Source organism: Leucopleurus acutus (genome assembly GCF_964270905.1).
Source record: "Leucopleurus acutus genome assembly, chromosome: 5".
NCBI lineage: Eukaryota > Metazoa > Chordata > Mammalia > Artiodactyla > Delphinidae > Leucopleurus > Leucopleurus acutus.
Genome location: NC_139147.1, coordinates 139,451,147 through 139,473,728, shown reverse-complemented (window position 1 = coordinate 139,473,728; position 22,582 = coordinate 139,451,147). Strand labels below are relative to the sequence as shown.

Sequence of the window (22,582 nt, the reverse complement as noted above, 5' to 3'; positions counted from 1 at the left end):
GGATGTGAACCCCGAAATCTTGATCAAACGTAGAAATGTTGAAGATACATTAATAAGTGAATAAAGTACGTTATATAACAGTAAAGAGTGTGATCTCATTTTTCGTATGATGTATGTAATTATCATTCAGCAAATAGAGATTAAGCACCTTCTATGACAGAAAAAGATTCCTGAAAGCCTGAAAGTAGTAAGACAAGATAATTTGTTTATAGGTTATTCTACATTACTCCTTCTCTTTATTAAGATTTAAGATTTTCAGATTTTCTACTCTATGGAATGTTTTTTAAAAGTGAAAGTATTTTAAGATAACTCATTGGTGTTATTAAATTATTAACTCACCTTTGTACGTTTACAAATGATAGAATCGAAATGCAGGTCTGCTTCCAGATATCCACTTAAAATAAGGAAACATATATTAGTAGAATTAAATAAGATAATAGTGCCCAGTTCAGAATGATAGTGTCAGGAGGTTGAAGTTTGTGTCTGGAGGCCACCTGAATTGGCAACTCCATGACCAAGCGTTCGGATCCATCATTTATTCCAGACCTTTCCAAAATCCATTGTTTCAATTAATTAAGCATTAAATTATCCTGTCCTATATCATAATCACCAACAATATGCATGTTGCAAAATCCAATGGACACCTCTATTCTCTCCTTTTCCCTGATGTGACAGCAACAGGCAATAGTGATAACCATTCCCTTCCAGAAGCTCTTATCTCTCTTGGCTTTCACAATACCAGATGCTTTAGGTTTTTGTCCTATTTCCATGGCCACATCTTCTTCATCTCCTTTTCTTGTTCCCCTTAGGCAGTGCCTATCTATATATTGGAATATATCTATATATATCTATATATTGGAATATATATATATATTGGAATACCCCACAGCATAAACATGTTGAATACATAAATATTTAAATGAACAGATAAATAAATCAATAAATCTAATCTTTAACCCAAAGGCATCACATTCATAGTGCAAGTTTTAGGAAATGGGAGCACAGTCAGCAGAGGAGCTCATCCCTTTGAAGTTTGTTTGCAGGACTCACTCTGCAAAGGTGAAAACACTTCTTCGAATAAACAACCTCAAGGAACAGGGGCTCCAAACATTCCTTGTGGAAAACTGAAGTTTGGAATAATTTTGCAAACTCCATGCTTGATTTTTCTCTTGGTTTCCATGCAGCTTGAATCACTGAATCATTCTTGAAGTTCTTTTGCTGTTTTAACACATTAAATTGGGTCATTACAGCTGAATATGTAGTGGAAAATAGCATCTGTTTACACTGTAATACTATAAAAATTACTTACCAGTAACAGAATAAAGAGCAATTTGCAAAATCTAATCATATTTGTGCATTTGTCTGCAAAAAGTAAATTGTTAATATATGCCCAAGGGGGAAAATCACTTGCTGGTTTAAGCAGTAGAAGCAGTGATATTACCAAGCACCACTTAGACAACTTCTGTATTTAGGACTGGATCCAAAATGTTCCAGCTTGTCATGAAAATATAGAGTTTATTAATTTTGTTAACTTACTTTCACCTTGGAAGTTCAAACAATTTAGAGATTCAGATAATACCACAGAAAATCCAGTGGCCTAGAAATTTCTCAATATTTGCCAAGTCAAAATTTCAATTACCCTTATTTAGAGAAAACTTTCTTTTTTACTTTTTTTTGGTGCTAATCACAAATACTATGGGAAAAACACATGTCAAATGCAGTTCCTGTTTTGACCTCCTGCCCCAAACTATGTAAATTAAAAGTCAGTTTAAAAATTCAAAATTAGGGCTTCCCTGGTGGCGCAGTGGTTGGGAGTCCGCCTGCCGATGCAGGGGACACGGGTTCGTGCCCCGATCCGGGAAGATCCCACATGCCGCGGAGCGGCTGGGCCCGTGAGCCATGGCCGCTGGGCCTGCGCGTCCGGAGCCTGTGCTCCGCAACGGGAGAGGCCACAACAGTGAGAGGCCGGCGTACCAAAAAAAAAAAAAAAAATTCAAAATTAACCTTTGAACATGTTGAAAAAATGGTTTTAGTCATCTAACTATGTTGCAGCTGTTAGTTTGTTTCGTCACATGTAGAACCAGAGAGTGCATAAAATTTATAATTATTGAGACATTTATAAGTATCACATTTATAAAATTTTTATTGTATTTTAATAAATAAAAATGATTATAGAACAGACCCTTTCTCCTTTGATCATAATAGAGACAGATGGCATATTTGAGAGTAAGATTAGTTTCCTTTTTCCTTATATTTATCAGGGAGAGAGAGAAAAAAATCTATATGAAGTTGGTCTTTAAAGTCACCTTTTCTAGAAGCCAGGATGAAACCTATTCGACTAACGTAGCCTCAACTTCAGATATGTTAATACTATTCGTTAAGCACAGTCTTCTTCTACATTTAGTCAGCCTTTGATTAGGACTCCCATCCTGCCTCCTTGCTTTTGACCTACCCTTTAATAAGGTTCCTGTAAATGGCTAATTCCATCCACTATAATTTTAACTCAGAGAGAAGGACCAGGTTCTGCCAGGTTTGGAGGCTGCCTCATTGTAGCTTTCAGTAGTCAGACTTTATCAATCCTCATTTTACTGCTCTACTGATAAAACTTTTATCTTTATAAATCTAGTTTCTAGAGACCAAATGCTGAGGTATGATACTTCATGTAACAGAGAGAAATGTGTCCTGCTGAAACTTCAGAGATGCATTTCTGGGGCTCAGAGGAGCTCCGGTTCTTTATGGCTCAGTGCAGAAAGAATTCAGTGAGAGGCGAAGTGATGTATTAAAATAGGATGCTGTGAGGTTTACAAGTGGGCAGGCAAAAGGGTGCTGCCCTGAGAACTTGGTGGGCTACAGTTTTATAATCAAAGGAAAAATGGGGAGGGGGAGAAGACCACCTTCTTCCTCACTGTTGGGTAGATGTCACGCTTCCATCATCAGCTCCTTCTTCATGTCAGGTGGGGGAGTTTTCTTGTCCTTTCATGGTCAAACCAGGACTGCCATGGAGAAATGGAAATAAGAAAGAAGGCAGATACTAAACATACTATACTGTACTCACATATACCAAAATATGGTAAGTCATCTCAGGGTTTCACTATAATGTCACCCTTTCCCTATATTTTGTTTTTAGTGCACGCAAAGGAGTATGTCCTAGGAATCATTAACTTACCACACTGGGCAGGATGTGGGTCTCATTCCACCATTGTTTTATTGTTTGGGGACATGTCTCATGCTTCTGTCGCACATTTTTTTTGCTAAGCAAGCCTGCTTGGTTTGTGGCTAAGCAAACCTGCTTTCTTGAGTGATTATTAACTTACAGGGGTCTCCCATACTTTCTTCTTTACTTATGATTCCTTAGTGGGATTTAATCACCTATTTTTTCCTTTTACTCTGTCTCTATCACTTTCCTTCTAGTTAACTCAGTTTGGCATGAGGATGAAAAGGGAATGATTCTCTCTATGCTGAAACTTGAAGATTTTAAGCACTTTCAGAAAAGACTTTAAAAAAAAAAAGCTGAGTGATGAAGTATACTCTAGCTCAATGAAGAATTTGAAAATCTGTTATTGCATACACTGTCAGTTGGAGGCTTAGTTCATTCATTCAAATGTTGCAGCTGATTAAGGATTGTGTTTCAGTGGTTAAACAGGAAAAAATCTTTTATTTGCCTTTCAAATGGCATTTCCCAACAGCTTCAGTTACCATCTGTTGCTGATAACTCCCCAATTTAGCTACGGCCCAGACTTCATGTCTAATCTCCAGACCATATAGCTAACTGCAGAGTGCATGTTTTATTTAGATGTTTTAAAGACTCCTCAAACTCAACATATCCCAAACCAGCCCACGCTCTTCCCCCAGACATCTGGGCCTCTTTGAATATCAGCAGTTCTAGGAAATGGAACCTCTAATCACGCGTTTACAAGCAGAAGCCATCGGAGCATCTTTGCGACCTCCCTAAAAATTCACCATGAATGCTTGACGTTTCCAACTTACATATTAATCACACGTGTGCACTCTTCTCTCTCTAATTTCACCATCATCATCCAGTTCTTAGGTGTGGCCATCTCTTCATGAACCCTAACAATAATAATAGAACCTTCTGCTCCTTAGTGATCTCGTAAAAATGCAAGCATGTTTATGTTTTGTTTTGTTTTTTGCGGTACGTGGGCCTCTCACTGTTGTGGCCTCTCCCTTTGCGGAGCACAGGCTCCGGACGCGCAGGCTCAGTGGCCATGGCTCACGGGGCCCAGCTGCTCCGCAGCATGTGGGATCTTCCCGGACCGGGGCATGAACCCGTGTCCCCTGCATCGGCAGGCGGACTCTCAACCACTGCGCCACCAGGGAAGCCCGTATGTTACTGTACTTCTTAAAACCTTGAGCAGGCTTCCATTTGAACAGAGAGTAAAAAACATAACCCTGAACTGTACCTACAGGTCTCTCTGTGCCAGAACTGACTTCTGCTCAAAGATACTCCCTGATGCCTGAAGGCTTCATATTTTGGGATATAATCAAACACTTTGTTTAGTAAATCAGCATTAATTTATTGGACCTGGTATTGAAAGAATCTAACTAGGGTAGACCCTCAGATAGAATGATGCTAATAACAGTATCTAAAACATGGTCCTGCGATAAACTCTGAGTGAAATTAAATGAATTAATGACCACAGAAATTGACAACTTTTTTTTTTTATTAATGAGCTTAATATCTATTTAGTCTTACCTGTGTTCTATGCAAGGTTAGCCACAATGAAGTCACATAATAGGATCGTTTTCCATTGTCCACTCCCATTGGGATTAAGGAGTTATAAGTGTGGTCTCTGGAGTACAAGTGCTTTTGCCCTTCCTACACAGTTGAGCTGCTGTAAGTTTCAGGATCTCAGTCTCCTCATGTATAAGATGCCCTTGATAACTGCAATTCCCTTGTAGGTCTTTGTAAGGCATCAGTGAGAATATTCATATATAGCCTTTAGCACACCACATGGCCCAGAGGAGCATTCCATAAAATCCTCACACTAACATCCCCTGGGTAAAGGACCAGCAGGATCTCCTCAATGCATTTATGAATCACTTATCTTTTCCTCCAAGCATCACCCTGGGGAAAAACCCTCTGGCCAGAATGCTCCCAAGAATTACTGAATGAACATGGGGGATACTGTGGTCTCAGCACCTGTTTGTGGAAGTTTTCTCTAAACCCTAAACTGTTGGAATTGGCACTCTTTCTTGCTAATACAACTCATCTATACCATGGTCAATCGGGAAACATAAACACATTTTTTTTTTTTTTTTTTTTTTTTTTTGCGGTACGCGGGCCTCTCACTGTCGTGGCCCCTCCCGTTGCGGAGCACAGGCTCCGGACACGCAGGCTCAGCGGCCATGGCTCACGGGCCCAGCCGCTCCGCGGCATGTGGGATCTTCCCGGACCGGGGCACGAACCCGTGTCCCCTGCATTGGCAGGCGGACTCTCAACCACTGCGCCACCAGGGAAGCCCCATAAACACAATTTTATTTATGCCATGGGAAGAAATTGGACATAATAGGAAATCAGGCCTTTATACATGTCCAGATAAATCAGTCTTCTGGAGTCATTGTCTCTTTCTTGCTCAGCCTTCTTCTAAAGTTAATCCAAGGCCAAAGCCATTTCTTTCTGCAACTTTGGTAAATGAAAAGTTGAAAACAATGGCAACAAAAACAAATGCTTTTTTCTGTCCACCAAATATTTTCCTAAGTCCAGGAAGAAACTCTTATTTGAGAAGCTGGGTGGATTTCCCCAGGTTTTGCCTGTAAAATGTCTCACTTCAGACCTCTTTGGTCAAAAGGGTGTCCTGAGGTCAGGTCAGGTTGGTTGAGCTTCTCTTAATTAAAAGCATTTTCTTTTCCTTTTTTCCTAGAACCACAATTTCCACAAAAATACAATTTTTTCACAATTTGCATCCATCTCAAGAGTTCTCTAACTTAGGCACCAAAGTGATTTATACAAAGGAACATTAGTTTTCCTTTCTTTTGACAAAAATTAGCATTTATTCTCATTATTGAGCCCATATTCTGTCCCAAGAAGCCTTAGGTAGTTTGTCATAATTTATTTCATTGAATTGAGTTGGGGCTTTGCCAGTTTTGCTAATGGCTGTTGTTTTTTTCCTCCTAATTTTCTAGATACTTTTCATGGAACGTAGAGCTTAACCCCTTTGCAGTAGGACTTTCAAATATGGCTTGTATTTTTTTCTCATCGTTTGAGTTTGCCTATGGTATTTTGGGGGGGGGGGATTTTTATTTTTATTCAAACAGAAAGTCACAAAAATTATAATCATCCTCATCAGTTCACTCACTCCCATGTAATTAATTTTTTCTTTCATCTTGATCTTTTGTTAGCACTTTTATGAATTCATCAGTTTTCCATTAGAGTTCTGAAAATGCTTATTCATTCAGTTCAGCAGTATAGTCAGTTACCAGAAACCTGTACTTGTCAGAGTCTTTTCCATGAATTCCTTGAAGATGAAACCCTTTTATAGGAACATATTTACAAAAGCATCAGAGTACACCCAGAACTGTCTGTAAATGACAAAAGACTTAAAAATGACCACGGTTAAAGATTTGATGAAAGTTCATAATAATGCAATTGACAAGGAAATTTAGTTATTTCTGAGATATACATTTTAAAGTAATAACTAGAATTATGACATAACATTATAACAGAACATACAAGATTTTTAGAAATTTCATGTAATGTCTGAAACATTTATATTAACATATTTCCATACAAATAACCCAAAGAAAGTTTAGTATTAGTTGTTTTTTGTTTGTTTGTTTGTTTATACTGCAGGTTCTTATTAGTCATCAATTTTATACACATCAGTATATATGTCAATCCCAATCGCCCAATTCAGCCTATGGTATTTTTAATAGAGAAGATGTATTAATGTGGCCCAATTTATCAGTGTGCCTCATTCTCTACTCTGTCCCCATAACTACAACTGTCGCCATAACTACAGAAGCGTTTAGCCACTGTTCAGTGAGTCCTTTGTGACTGAATGAGCAGTGAAAAACCTGGAATACGGGTGTGCTATGCCCATCGGAGTTGAGGTTCTCGAGGTTATTTGTGGTCCCAATCCCATCTCTTCCCAGTGCACCCAAAGTGCTTCAGAAAAATGCTATAGTACTAAACACTGAGAAAACGTCTGTTCAACTCTATACCATATATTTTGTGGGCTCCACAAATCTCATTTACAATTACATATTTCAGCGAGGATCTTTGAAACAAATTCATCAAAAGAACAATCAGGACAATTCTCAGACTCATGGATTAGAGATGAGAAATGCTATAAACCTAGAGGGAGGAGGCCTTCCTTGATTTACGGAGAAGTAGGGAATTTAATATTTTTCCCCAAATGAAAGGTGCTCTTTTTCAGCAAATGCAGGGTATAGATTATTATGTGGATTTGTAGGGAGGAAAATGGGTTAATCATGTCATAGTTAATTTCTGTATATTGTTTTAGAGCAATATAGAGAAAATATTCCATTTGGAAACTTTAACCATAGTGTTAATAGAGAAATAGCATTCTCCACATCCTGAAAATTTCTCTATGTGTATTTAAGAGAATTTGGACTTGCAGAAAAATCTTAAAATGAAAAATCATCACCGGAAACATTCATGGCAATTCCCAGATTTAGAAAAAAAACCAAAAACGTTATTCATCAAAATTTTTAAAAAGTGAAACAATCTCCAAATGATTCGTTGCTGCGTCCTATGCAGAGAGCTCCCATAAATAGCACAATTTACAGTTGATGGTAAGCTTCTCTCTGAGAAAAAGTAATAGTTTGTGTTTCTGCCAGATGCTTTTCTAGCATTAAGTGCTATAAATATGCCCTGAAGTGTGTGCAACAGATAATGCAAAGTGCCAAAGAATGGCAGAGAATTAAGTTGCACCCTGTTCACATACAGAATCCATAGAGACACCATATGCATATTTATATTTTAAAATCAAAATGTGAAATTAATTCAAGGTGCATTTAATAGGAACCTATTTAGAGATCTCTGCTAGGTCTCAGGGACAAAATGATGATGTCTTTCTCTGTCTGTTGAGGAACTTACTCTCTATCAGAAGAAACAGACATTTAACCCTAGTTATGGCAGTGATGTCAGTGCTATAAGGAGTCACTCCCTGTACCCAAGGCCACATGGAGCTGGTGACCTGTGATGAACAGGTATCTGTCAGGCAAGTGAAGGTGCTCCAGGCAGAGGGAGAAGGCTTTGAAAATGATTTCTTCTTGTGGTATTTTCCTTAAGAGAATAAAAGGGAGGGCTTTCCCTCATTTATCTACACTGGAGGCAGTTATTCTTGTTAGAGAGCAGACATCATGACTGGGGTGATGGGTGGGTAGGTTTCTTGTGGGAGGAGATTGGGACGATTTAGGGGAAGCATGCAGGTCACACCCGGAAATAAAGTTTTTCTCTGCATCTGATACCAACATCTTTGACAGGTTGACCCTCGGACATGATTAGATTCAACATGTCTAATTCCCCCCACGCTTTCCAAGGGTGGGTGACAGTTACGCACTGAGGGGAGTGTTCAGCTGTGGACATGGTGAAGGGTTATTGTACGCTGGTTGAATAGTTAGACACAGTGGTTTTTCTGATTTCTCTCAGTTTCTTACAAGAAATTATTGTGATTATATCAGTAGAGTTAAAACTCATTTGCGGTCTCTCATTTACAAAAAGATCCCCAAAAGCCTGAGCAAACTTCACTAGAACCAAATGTTCCTTTTGGCTCAATTAGATCTGAGACAGGCTGCGACCTGGGCCCCTCTGCTGCAGTGCTTGCACCTGGACAAACGTCTCCTCCAGCAAGAAAATACAAAGAAATTATAAAGGGCTATAAATAACTGCGTGCATGCACAGTTGGGGCAAATTATGGACCACAAGATACAAAAAGACCAAAAACCCCACTGCCACTTCTCAGGAATCGGGAGCAAAACCAGGGTGTCAGGAGCAAAAGCAGGGCATTGCGCATGCCCCCTGCACTCAGCACCACCAAAGGGGGCGGGCAGACCACCTAAGCCACACCTCCAGCCTGAGCCCTGGCCACACCCCTCCCCTCACCCCATATAAGGAACCAGCTCGCCCCCGCTAGGGCAGTGAGCAAGGGAACCTGTTAAGCCTTGCCTGAATTTCATGTCTGTCCTCTTATCAATTTCTATTGATCGGAGAAGGCCAAGAACCCTAGTCGGTATCAGATCATGAGCACCGGCTTCCAAAGCCCACTGTCAGCCAGTGTCTCCCAATCAGGACCCCACCATTAGAGGTCACGGGGTCAGCTGTTTGTACCCCAGACATACAAGAACGGTGGTTTCACAACAGGAGCCAGGCAAAACCTCTCAAATTAGCCTCTCTTACTCAAATAAGTGCTATTTGTATCATCCACATTAGATACTTGAAAACATTAAGTACTTAATATTTAAAAATCATGAAGTTTCTAGATGAGTTGAGAAGCTTTGAAAAAGATAAGTGAGTCCATCAAGAGTTTTTCACAGCCACTTAGTGACAAGGTATTTTTATTGCTTATAAAAGTTAGTTACCTAATATATCTGAGAAACTGTGACACGCCTCTCTTCTTTTTCTCTATGTTTATTTAGAATTTGTTTTTTCAGTGACTACTGGTAGTGTATAAAAATGACCCTACTCTTGTGGTATTATCTTTTGTTGTTTTCTATTTTTCTATTCCTGAGGCAGGTACTATTCATTTCTGTATTGAAGAGTACAGAAGAGAGGAACACATTTAAAGCAACCATCAATCATTTGAGCTCAGAGAGAACACTCTTAATTGAATCATGTTTTTCACTTTGGGACTCAATGCAAGTGAATTTTCACTTTTATTCATATTGTAGTCATCTACCTAAATGTTAGCTGCACAATCACAGATTAAAATAAGTTGTTAAATATTCTTTCTGGGACATGTAATTAAGGAATAAAAATATCTTTCTCATGTCATTTTCCCCATTGAGTAAGAGAATTTGAAAAGTACATGTCTTCCCATCAGTAAGGAAAATGTATAACCATAAACTATTCTATCTTAAAATTTCTTCTTCAAATATTTTGTTAAGTGGAGTAACAGGGAAGGCAGTCTCTTGGCTTACTAGGGTGGTTCTTATTTGCCTGCTGGCTAGGTGTTTCCTTCAATTAAAACAGCCTTAAGTACATAAGGAAAGAACTTAGCCATGGCTGACACTGAATCAGTTAATGCAAATATAATAGTGAGTTAGATGCTTGTTATAGTGAGGTTTTAAGAGACATGACACAGGGCCTTGCTTTTGCTTATTTTTATACAGAACTAGCAATTCCCCCAGCCCACCCCCCCAACAACCCCACCCGGCACAAATGGATCACAGCAAAGCATTCAACATAGAGATACAAACAATGGGGTCAGAGGTCATGCTGCAACAATAATTAGCTTGGAGAGAAAAGGTAAAATGTACAGAGAGAATCACAAAGGCTTGGAAAGCACTTATATGGGGTTTGAGAGTTACAAGATTTCCAAGATTGATCTACTATTTTGAATTCATCCCTCTTGTATAGAAGTTCCCCAATTCCCTATGTTATCTGAGTTATTTTTTACTTCTTTTTACGGCTTGTTTTTAAGGAAAGAAACTTTTGATTATTTTTCTTGAGTAATACACATGACTCACAGTTAGACATATGGAAAGGTTCAATCTTCAAATGACTATATATTGATCTTTTAAAACCTAGACATTGGCCACTTATACAAGAAGGGGCCATCTTTGGAGAAAATGTACTAATATTTAGGATGAGTGGTTCTAAAACTTTAGTATGAGTCAGGAGCACCTGGAAAGGTTGTAAAACACGGATTTGCTGAGCTTCATAGCCATAGTTTCTGATTCAGTGGGTCTGGGAAAGAAGTTGAGAATTTGCATTCCTTTTTTTTTTCAAGTTCACTGAATATCATCTTATTGCTTTTTTTAATTGAAGTATAATGGATTTACAGTATTATGTTAGTTTCACGTGTACAGCATAGTGATTCATTCTTTTTTCCAGATTATATTCCATTGTAGGTTATTATTATAAGATGTTGGGTACAATTCCCTGCATTTCTGACAAGCTCCTAGCTGCCACTGCTGCTACTCATCTGGGGACCACACTTTAAGAACTAATGCTTTATATGAGTATTAAATGAAACTGAGAGTTGATAATAAATTAAGATAGAATCATTAGAAACTTTCTATTGATATATACAAAAGTGATATTCAAAATATTTAACAAGCCACTGAACCATTAGAATGCATACTGGTCTTAATCCACATGGCTGAACCTATGCAGATGGCCTCAATATTAGATTTGAGTGAGTGTATGCAACATAAAAACAACTGTACAGGGCTTCCCAGGTGGCACAGTGGTTGAGAGTCCGCCTGCCGATGCAGGGGACACGGGTTCGTGCCCCGGTCCGGGAGGATCCCACATGTCGCGGATCGGCTGGGCCCGTGAGCCATGGCCACTGAGCCTGCGCGTCCGGAGCCTGTGCTCCGCAACGGGAGAGGCCACAACAGTGAGAGGCCCGCGTACCGCAAAAAAACAAAAAACAAAACAAAACAAAACAAAAAAAACTGTACAGAGATAAATACAAATTTTAAACTTTTTTCCAGGAGTAGTTTTTCAATAATTTTCAAAATAAAAATCTAAAGTAAGTGTTTTAGAGTTTAGGATACTATAGCTTTTTATCATTTCATTTTTTTTATATCCAAAACAACAATCTAAGTTAAAGTTTTGAAATCAGATAATTTTCTTAAAAAATAAAGAATTCCTCTGTTCAAGTATTACCTTTTGTCTCCCCAAAGAGGATGGTAACTTCTTTCATAACCACTCTTTATTTTTCTGATGTTACACTTTAATAGGATAATGTTCATTTTATTTTAATAAAAATTGAATGTGATAAAATGAAATGACATCAGAAACTAACAAAGACCACCTTGTTCTTTTTGAAATCACGTGTTCATGAAAATGAATTGGTTATCATTGCCATATATGTATGCTTACAGTAAACTTCCTAGTTCTTCAAAAGCATATCACGAGACTTTATGCCAAAGACATGCAGATTAAAATTGTACAAGGTATTGGAGCTAAGGGAATAAAAGGATGCATGAACATTAATTTTGCAGTGAGTTTCACAGAATAATAGTGCTTTATAACAAAGCCTCATAGATAAGCAAAATAGATGTGTGTATATGTGTGCATGTGTTTCAAAATGATGAAACTCTTCCAAGTGTTCGCCATTTCACGGTTATTTTTATCTAGTTTGGAACTTCAGTTGCATTTAAACCTGAAGGCTTTTTGAAATACTGAAGACAAATTTTGAAGATTGAAAAGTCTGACTGGCTACTGAAGGCTAGGATTGGTGCTGACATTTAAAGTGGCATCGCTATTCCGCAGGAACGTGTGTGCATATCTTGAATGTCACCGCTTGCCTCTGGGATGACACTTGTTAGATTTCATGGTGTCATGTGCTAGTTCAAGGTCGGCGATAGTGATTTTTACACTATACCCGAATATTCCATTTATGATCTGAAAGGAACTTGTTGAAAGCAATGTTTTCTTGTTCTCTGTGTACTTTGATCACCTAATTCTCTTTGAGTTTTAAAATACAGAATTCTGACATGTGCTGTGATGAAGTAGTATACTTACTTAACTTTGAAATCATTCCTGTGAAAAATAATAGTCTGTTTGTGTTCGATGGTTCCCAGGTTTCTGAGGATGACTTGACTCAGAGACTGGCTAAGAAATAATAGGAGACAACCTTGGAGGGAAAATGGCATGCTACATACACCCAGCACCTCTCTGCCCAGAGGCAAAGCAGATGAGGCCCAAAGACACATCCCTGTCCAACTACTGCTTTTTGAAAAATCTCTCAGCACGATTCCTTCTTAGGCTGCAGCTTTGTCTACAGTCACAGAAAGGTTAGATGTGGCTGAAAAATCTATCCAGTCCAGTGAAGTGGGCTAACAGGGTAAGGAGAGCTGTCTGGGCTTTCTTCATTTACACAAGGAACACGCCTTTATGCAACACACCTGTATCAAGGGGGCTTGCGGCAACAGGGATGCAACTAGAGATTCTCATACTAAGTGAAGTCAGACGGAGAAAGACAAATACCATATGTATCACTTATATGTGGAATCTAAAATATGACACACATTAACTTACCTATAACAGAAACAGAGTCACAGACATAGAGAACAGACTGGTGGTTACCAAGGGGGAAGAGGTATGGGGGAAGGAAGGATTGGGAGTTTGGGGTTAGCAGATGCAAACTATTATAGAGAGAATGGATACACAACAATGTCCTCCTGTATAGCACAGAGAATTATGTTCAACATCCTATGATAAACCATAGTGGAAAAGAATACAAAAAAAGAAGAGTTCAGGGGGCAGTATACATAGATATTAAAATTAATAGCAGTAGAACCCAAGAGCAGTCCAATAAATTATACAAACATAAAGATCAATGACAAAGAAAATTTACAGTATCCAGAAGGGTTATCTGTCTGCATTCTGCTTCCAACTTGTATATCGACTTCTACCCCTAGCACACACACACCCTACACCACCACAATCACATTGAGGCTACCCCGATCCGCCTCCACTATATCCAACATTTCCCCCGAAATTCTACAGGTCTCTCCATAGCATTTTGGACCTTCATACCATTCAACTTTTTCTTTTCAAATTTGTGGGAGGCTCACTTGCTTTTTTTTTTAATAGCAGATATTTTCATTATTATCAGGGTGCTTTGGGACTATTATTCAATTAACGAGTGTGCATATTGTCTTCTTTTGTTCTGCTTTTTAATATGTCAGGGGTCTCAACTGGGAGCCTACCAACTATTGGTAATTTGATCACTCTCTTTTCCCCACAACTCCCTGAGCCATTTCACTTGTAGGAAGCATTGGCTTAGCTGTATCTGTGCAGAGGGTTTTTTTTTTTTTTTCAGCCGGGGGGCGCGGGATATAAGTACACTCTTAAGTGTCAGGATTCTTTTGGAGTAACTTTCTTAATATCTGAAATAGTGACATTCACCCGGTCCCATGGTGTATTAAAACAAAGTCGTATCTGATTTGAAATACCACCGAGAATATAGATTTGCCAGAAACCTTAGAATGAAGTATATGTACAAAATGTATATTTTGAAGATATATGTGGGGATAGCACTGTTTATCTCAACCTTATATTTTAATATGCATTATATATAAAGCGTTCACTTCTATACCAGGAGTAGGAGATGAGCCTTGCTTTAAGGGAAAGTACATCATCAGCTGTCTAGAGAAGATGACCGACTATATATTGTGGAATTAATTGAATACAGCATCATGCCCTCAAAAGATATACCCAAAGGATTTGAATTATTGGAAATAAATCAGGAAGGAGAAAAAAGGGACACCACTCTGTCCATCAAAATAGCATTTTCCATGTAGAATCAAAGCAATCCAATCTATCACTGGTTCCTCAATTAACTATAGTAAGTCTTAACTTCATATTTTGACTCACAGTATGTCTTTTGATGTTATGTGTTGTTGGAAAACTGATGCATGAGTGTCCTCTCTGTTCAAACTGTTTCTAATATACAATTTCCTTGTCCAGTGTTCTTTCAATAAAGGTACCTAGTCCTTTGAGGATACTTGTCAGAATGATGCAAATGAAGGTGTGGATTATATATTTATCTACTTATAAAAAGATATTATACTGCAACACCCTACCTACCACAGTTGCTGTGATGAAGAGGCCAATGTGCATTTTTCTGGCAAAATGGAACATTGAGTTTAAATAAGTCATGGGAAGTGATGCATAGATACTATACAGAATTAGTCCTCCACCGAGATTTCTTCCTTGTGAGGTCATAGTTTTAAAGGTTTTGAGCTGGAAAACCTTCTAATCTAAGAATCTCCCTGCCCACTTCCACCTCACCCTAAACTACAAAGGCTTCCCCGTCACCACCAATAAATTAACATTAATAAATATATATTTTTTAAGATGATTTTCTATCTCATTGTCTCTCCAATACCAAAAGATAAGGTTAAGAAAATAGAAACTTGGGAATATATATATTACTATTTATAGAAATCTCAGAAAGCAAAGGCAAAAGTATTGCATCGGCCACATGAAGTGCTCAAAACACACTGGATCCTCCTGGCAATGGACCAGGGCACAAAGGACACACGTGTGGAAAGAATACCTTGAACTCAGACTACCCTCTGTGGGAAGCAAAGAGAAAGAAAGAATCATAAAATCGCCCAGCTTCCATATACTCCATTTGGACTTCAGCAGTGCATTTGATCTTGAACTCTCACGCCCCCATCTCAGCCTCCAGGGTGCCTATTTCCCTTGTTATCGGTGAATTTTTCCCGGTAGACACCTGTTGGGTCCTGTATTAGTAAGACACATTGTAGCAGGAGAAACATATTTCCGGAGCCAAGAAGGGGAGAGCTACTCTTTCTAGGGCCCTTGTTAATCTCTGGGAGCCCAGCATCTTCTGTGACACAACAAAGGCAATACAGTTGTAAATTCTTTTTTCTCCCACCCCACAAAGAAAATGTTGTTGCTATGTTAGTGTTCATCTACATTTCTCCGAAGAGAAGCAATAGCATATTTCTTCCTTCCATCCAGAGGTTTTAGAACTTGATTCCCGTTGCTTCGTAGCATCATTCTAAATAGAACCCCACCGTTTGACCACAGCCAGAAGTCGCGTGAATGGTACCTATTATTGAAAGGGAGTCTGTATTTGCAGTAATACAGAGAATATGCCAGTTTAGAAATGAGCCTGATTGCATGGTTCATTTTGTTCTCCTTTGTAGAGCCAGGCTGCGGCCCACTACAAAGGCACGAAACATGCCAAGAAGCTCAAAGCACTGGAAGCCATGAAAAATAAGCAGAAATCTGTAACTGCCAAGGACAGCGCAAAGACTACCTTCACCTCCATCACTACCAATACCATCAATACCAGCTCTGACAAAACAGGTTAAGCGATGCTCTTTGTTGTGTTACTGTCGTCCTCATCCTTGCTGTTCGGGGGCTCCTTCCCTTGCCCGAGTGTATCTGTTGCTGGTGTTCCTTCCATCTTGATGCATGCTTGATCCATCTTTCTATGTAATGGTAATGCGTCCCCCTCATTTTTCCAGTACCCTTGAGCGATGTCGATAATCGCTAGCAATGTTGCAGATTTTGCATCGGAAACAGTCCTATGGCTGTGTTAGAGGAACACAAGAGTCAGAAGGGCATCTAAAGCCATACCTCTTTTTGAGAAGTGAACCTTTCCGGTGTGTATCGTTTGCATCTTGTATGCAGGCACGTTAGCCTATAACCGCATGGCAGATTTGATTGAACTGTGAGTACACAGCAGAATATGCCGAATGAATCATGAAGGCCCCCATAAGGGCATTATTCCTGACAGGGTTTATTCTCATAAATCCCAAACATTGCATTGTTTTAAGTAGTGGCTGTGTGAATCTGGGCTTGTTATGGCTGGGTAACCTTCCCTCTGCGTACACAGGTAAGTGTTATTGATACCAATTATTCTTTTTAACAGTCTTCACAGTGAAATGACGGCCTCTGAATGGTGCCTTGGGATAGCTCCTCAAGCAACCAGTGTATTCACGGCAGGGGAAGCCAGTGGGGTTTCCATAAGCTGGCATTTAAAAATATAAGACCACTGGTCCTCGAAACTTACATAAAAAGAGATCCCGTGTGATTCGTGGATGTACACACATCCGTTTAATGAATCACTTTCTAAGAATACAAGGGCTGGTATGTGCTAGTTGCTTTCCAGCCCCTACAAATAGCAGTGATCAGGAAGCATTTCTATTGTCATTGATGGGAGTGTCTTACCTAGAAGAGATCTTCTGGCCCTGGCTGATGAAAATATAAAGTCAACAGTGAACCAACGCAACAGATTAAAGCAACGTTATTACACGCGGTACACCCATGGGACCTATAATACATGGTCCTCAAAGGATCTGGAGAGATGCTTGCTCCTGTGTGAATCTGTAAGGGACGACAGTGTCCTCTGTGAGTTCCCACAACACACTTTATATACTTCATCTGAATATTATTGGCGCATGCATCATGCCTCCTTCCTCAGTAACCTGTATACTCTCTGAGGCTGAGTGACCTCTCGTCATCTTTGTACCCCAGCACCTGTCTGACGCGGGGTAGGTGCTGAGTACAATGTCTGTTGGCTGCATTTTCTTTCATCCCTTTGATTCTCTGATTCATCCGGTTTTGTGTCACAACACATAAAGGGGGAAGAAGAAAAAAAAAAAACTTGTCATGTTCATTTCTTTGGTATTCAGAGCAAGAGCTGAATTATACCGTCTTATTAATTTAGATGTAAAACCTTGTAGGGAACACATTATTCTTTTCTCCATTAATTGAAAAGTCACCGCCCTATGTGGGGGGCTGTAGGGGAAATGAGCAGTCTTGGAGCAGGTGAGTGTAATTTCTGCTCCCAGATATTGGCATCTGGGATGGGATCCCTAAAGCCATACTCGCCATAGAGACATATATTTCATTTGCAAAAAGACAGTAGGTAGGAAGAATAAAGATGTAAATTTGATGTAAAAGGTTTGATATAAAGAGATGAGTTTGATGTAAAGTTTTTGCTCGTTGCCAGACTCTTCTACTCCTAGACATTTTTATCAGTAATGGCTGTTTGGATTACCTTGATTTCTCTTTAAAATGCAAAAAATCCCTGTTACATTGAGATGCATGGCATTTAAAAAGATATATATGTACATGGTGGGTAGAGCTGCTGACTGGGCTTAAGAAGTGCTCCCTTGTGTGTCATCTCCATTACATAAATGAGTTATGAATACATACCTCCATCCCTCACCTGAGAGACTAGAGTGGAAAGGCTCTGTCCTCTTGGAGGATGGATGGAAACTAGTTTGGACTGGGTTGTGGGACAGAGCCTATATAAGATAGACAGAATCCTAGTGAGGATGCCAGATTCACCTAGTGGTTGGAATGGTGTTGAAATGGTGAAGTGCCCTTTCTAGCTGGAGCTAGAGAAAATTCCAGAAGGACAGAGGGATAATAAAATCTGCAAAGTTAGTACAAATATCTTAAAGCCAAAGTAAGGAAGTGATGGGCATCTGGAAGGGGTTGGCTTCCTGATCCAAGGGGACCTCTACCGACAAAGAATCAGGTCATACAGGTTGAAAGACTAACGAGTCCAGCACACTCACTAGGTGTTTTAAGGCAAACTCTATCCTTATCTGGGATTTCTGCAAAACTACCTATAAGAAGTAGCCCAAGAAAGCTCCTGGAATTTCATAGGCTCTTAGCCCATTCGTATTGCAGTATGAATCCGAGGCACCTATGCTGATAAATGGAGTTTTCTTAAAGCTATTGCCTGTCCTTTTTATTACTGCCTGTGTCCTCATACTGATTGGGAAGGAGCACAGCTCTGAAAACAGGATGGGTCTCTGAGCTAGTTTCTTACAACAGTTAAATACTCGGGGGCAGAAGGGGAAAGAGAGAAGACTCTGAAATCAAAGACCACATATTTTTTAATAATAAAAAATTGTAACCTTTCTACTTAATGTAAAAAGTTGTTTTGGGGTGTGTGGACTTATCCATGCATAAAAGGTATAGAGACATTAAACCATTTTCAGTAAGTTTACCAAATTGGTCTTAACAAGAATGTAATATGTATGGAGGCCAGTTGCTTTTAAAAATGCTTAAATATACAGTGATGTGATAGACAAGAATCTTAAGAGAAGGTTGGGCAACAATAGTAAAAAAAAAAAAAAAGAAAGCAAGAAGTGATATAGACTTGAATTTAAAAATTGCTTAGGAGGTTTTCCTGGGATTCTTTAAAACACAAGAAATAGAATACTCATAAAAACCAAATTCTCATTCCCAATCTACTTACAAAAAGAGAATGTAGACAAACAATTCCTTCTAAATTCCTAAATCATGTATTATGGGCTTAAATTGCTGCCTTAGGCTAATAAATATGTCTACATATTTGGGCTTACATGAGGGCTGAGGTCTCAGTCGCTAACTTCGTGATCTTGGGATTCTTTTCCCCTCCTTCTACCAGTCTGCAGGCTGCAGTGGTGAGCAATTCAGTGATCCACCACCAGCTGCTCCCAGATAGCCTCGTTCCCCTACTGCTAGGCAAGAAGACACTCCCTAACGTTATACATAATTTTAGTTCTTACAATCTAATGAGGAGTGTTTGGTGAATTTACACAAAGAAAAATTTACAGGCAAAAGTAATATTTTAAAAAATACTTCGAACACTCAAAATTGTTGGTACGGGAGGGTGATTGCTATTCATTCACAGAATATTTCATGGAGCAAACATTTCCAAAGGTGACCAGAATAACTTTGTCTGACTTAGCGAGGTTTTGTTTTTAATTGAAGTATAGTTGCTTTACAATGTTGTGTTAGTTTTGGTGCACAGCAAAGTGATTTGGTTTATATATATACACACATATACATATATACATACATATATATATATATATTATTTTTGGATTCTTTTCCATTATAGGTTATTACAAGATACTGAATATAGTTCCCTGTGCTACACAGTAGGTCCTGTCGTTTATCTATTTTATGTACAGTAGTATATAGTACTATCTGTTAATCCCAAACTCCTAATTTATCCCTCCCCACGTTTTTCTTTCAATGCAAGTTTTCTATACAGAAAAAGTAATGACAAAACTTAAGAAATTATGCTTAACATAACTTGGCAAATATAGCTCAATTGATTTTTTTTTCCCTGTGAAATGACACATTCGCAGTTGTTGGATTAAGTCTTGTGTGAAGTCATCCTCTGGTCTTTCTTTACTTTCCCTTTGGGGACAATTTTATTCATTCCTATGACCTATCCATTAGGTTAGGCTGGTGAATCTGCAGTAATAAACAGCTGTCAACTCCTGGTGGCTTTTACAGCCACTAATTATTTCTCTCACACCCTACAGAGCAGCTTTGGGTTTTTGTTTGTTGTTTTTTTTTTTCCTTTGTTAATTTAACTCTAGGGCCAGGCTAATGAAGCAATCACTAGCTGGGCATTACCAGTTCTATGGAAGAGGAAAAAAGAAGGGTGTGAATCAATAGGCTTTTAAAGCTTTTTAATGCAAGTGACTTAACTTTCCTCTCACTTTCCTTGGCGAGTCACATGATCAAGCCTGATTATAAAGGGCAGGGAAGAATAGTCTTCTTCAGGGAAGGGGACAGATATTAGTGAGCAATAAAGCATCACATCCCACCATGGCTTCCACGGAGTCTCAGCATTCCACATCTCCAGCCTTGTTCTTCTCCTAAAATCTGACCTGATTTCTTTTTTTTTTATATACATTTTATTTATTTATTTATATTTATTTATTTTTATAAATTAGAAAATTTTTTAATTTTATTTATTTATTTTTATAAATTTTTATAAATAATATTTTATAATATTATTTAAATAAAATAATAAAATATAATTTATATTTTATATAAATAAATAAATAAATATAATATAATATAATTTATATTTTATAATATAAATTATAAAATTATAAATTTTATTTATTTATTTTTATAAATTATTTTTATAAATTTTTATTTATTTATTTATTTTTAAAACCCAGCTGCATTGTGTCTTTGTTGCTGCATGCAGGCTTTCTCTAGTTGCGGCGAGCGGGGGCTACTCTTCGTTGCAGTGTGCGGGCTTCTCACTGTGGTGGCTTCTCTTGTTGCGGAGCATGGGCTCTAGGTGTGCGGGCTCAGTAGTTGTGGCTCACGGGCTTAGTAGCTGTGGTGCACGGGCTTAGTTGCTCCACGGCATGTGGGATCTCCCCGGACCAGGGCTTGAACCCGTGTCCCCTGCATTGGCAGGAGGATTCTTAACCACTGAGCCACTAGGGAAATCTCTGACCTGATTTCTAAGGCTTATTGGTCACTCACTTGGATGGTTTGTTAGCACCTCTATTTTGCAGGTTCAAAAAAAAAAATAAGCCTAACTTTGCCCATCCTCCCCAACTCTGTCTCCATCCTGTCTTCCCGAGTTTTACTTTTGGTCCTGGAGCTCATAGACCTGAAACCTTCTATCCGTCTTAGCCTCTTCTTCCTATCTCAGTCCACACATCTGTTCAGTGGTTGGAACCCACTCCCCTCACATTCCCAGAAGACATCCTTCACTCTTTCACACATGGTTTCTACCCATATCCTGGCCTCATGGGTCTCAGTTTTACTCCTACCATTGCCCTAGCCTCCATGCAAGTCCAACTGCCTCCATTCTGGCCCCTTGACAACCATATCCTTCATGCTACTGCCCATTCATACTAGACAGTATATAGGGCACAGCACTAACCCACTCAGAAACCTTCATTGTGCCTTTATGCTGGACCTCATGGTCCCCCATGGTTTGATCACAACCTGCCTTTCCAAACTTTTCTTCTGTTGTTCACCTGCAATATTCTCCACTAGAGACATGATCCCCCTGCATCTTTGTTTCTTATACTGTTCTTCTAAATTTCTCCCTTAAAGTGTGTCACTTTTCTCTTCTTCGTTCTGCCTATGAAGTCCCATAAGAATCCGTATCTTCCCAACTGCCCTATCTTATTCTTGTTCACATATAATTTTTATGTCTTTACCTTTTCCTATGGCCAGATGATATGCTCATTTAGAGTACATACTTGCATAATCCATTTATTTATCTTTTTTTCTTTAAAGAGTACTTTTTGTGTAAAAGATAATAAGTAGGTTTTTTTTTGTTTTTTTTTTTAATAAGTAGTTTTAAAACCTGAAGCAATCAGTTTTGCTCTCTTGTTCTTGAATTAAAAGCAAACCTCTAGACTTTTTTATTTGTGAATACCTGATTGCATGAAAGAACAATGGTTCTCATCAATCCAAAGAATTCTGAGATATTGCTCATCAAATTTCAGAGTTGCAGGTTTTCTTAAAGGTCATCAAGTCTAACTCCTAAAGTCTGTTTGTTCTTTGTTTGCTTCCTTTGAGATTCCCTGGTTACACAGGTAAAGAAGACTTGACATTTCTAATGTTCCTTCAGTGACTATCAGTCAGGAGTTAATTAGCCTATTGAGTTTTAGATTTAAGATAGTCATCCACTTGGTAAGATCTGAGAACATTTCTCCCTGGTTCTATTACATAATTCTCTCAAGTCTCAGCGAATTGCAAATATAGTCATTAGATAAAGCTACTATGTTACAAGTTAAATTTGCACTTTTCTCTCTTATGATTCAGTCTTCTTTGTATCAATTTTCCCCTCTCTTTTTCTTATTGGCAATTCAAAATTATCATCCAGGGATGTTGTACTTACCTGACCCAAAGGTGCCAAGAGTGAAATACTTTTGAATCTATTTATGAAAAGGTCTATGAATGCAAAGGAACATTTATTTACTCTGAATTAATAATTGATTCTAAGTGTTTATTGGAATTCAAATTATTTATACTTAGAGTGATGGAGACTTTTCTAATGATAAAGAAGATATCCAATGGAAAGTGATATCCAATGACTACAAATAAATACATTAGGAAACAAAGCCTCTTTGTGAATGTCAGTCAATTTTATAAGGTCACAGA

General features: G+C 38.6%; 1 protein-coding gene across 2 annotated transcripts in view; it reads left to right on the top strand.

Annotated features, from left to right (window-relative positions):
* The window catches only part of ZNF385D (zinc finger protein 385D), a gene marked incomplete at its 5' end in the record, with an annotated part of 940,271 nt that overhangs the window by 826,814 nt on the left and 90,875 nt on the right, over window positions 1–22,582 (top strand). For both annotated transcript variants that reach the window (XM_082840504.1, XM_082840505.1), the window contains one exon: window positions 15,841–16,003. In XM_082840504.1, the coding sequence (XP_082696630.1) occupies window positions 15,841–16,003 (163 nt within the window). The remainder of the gene's footprint in view (window positions 1–15,840; window positions 16,004–22,582) is intronic.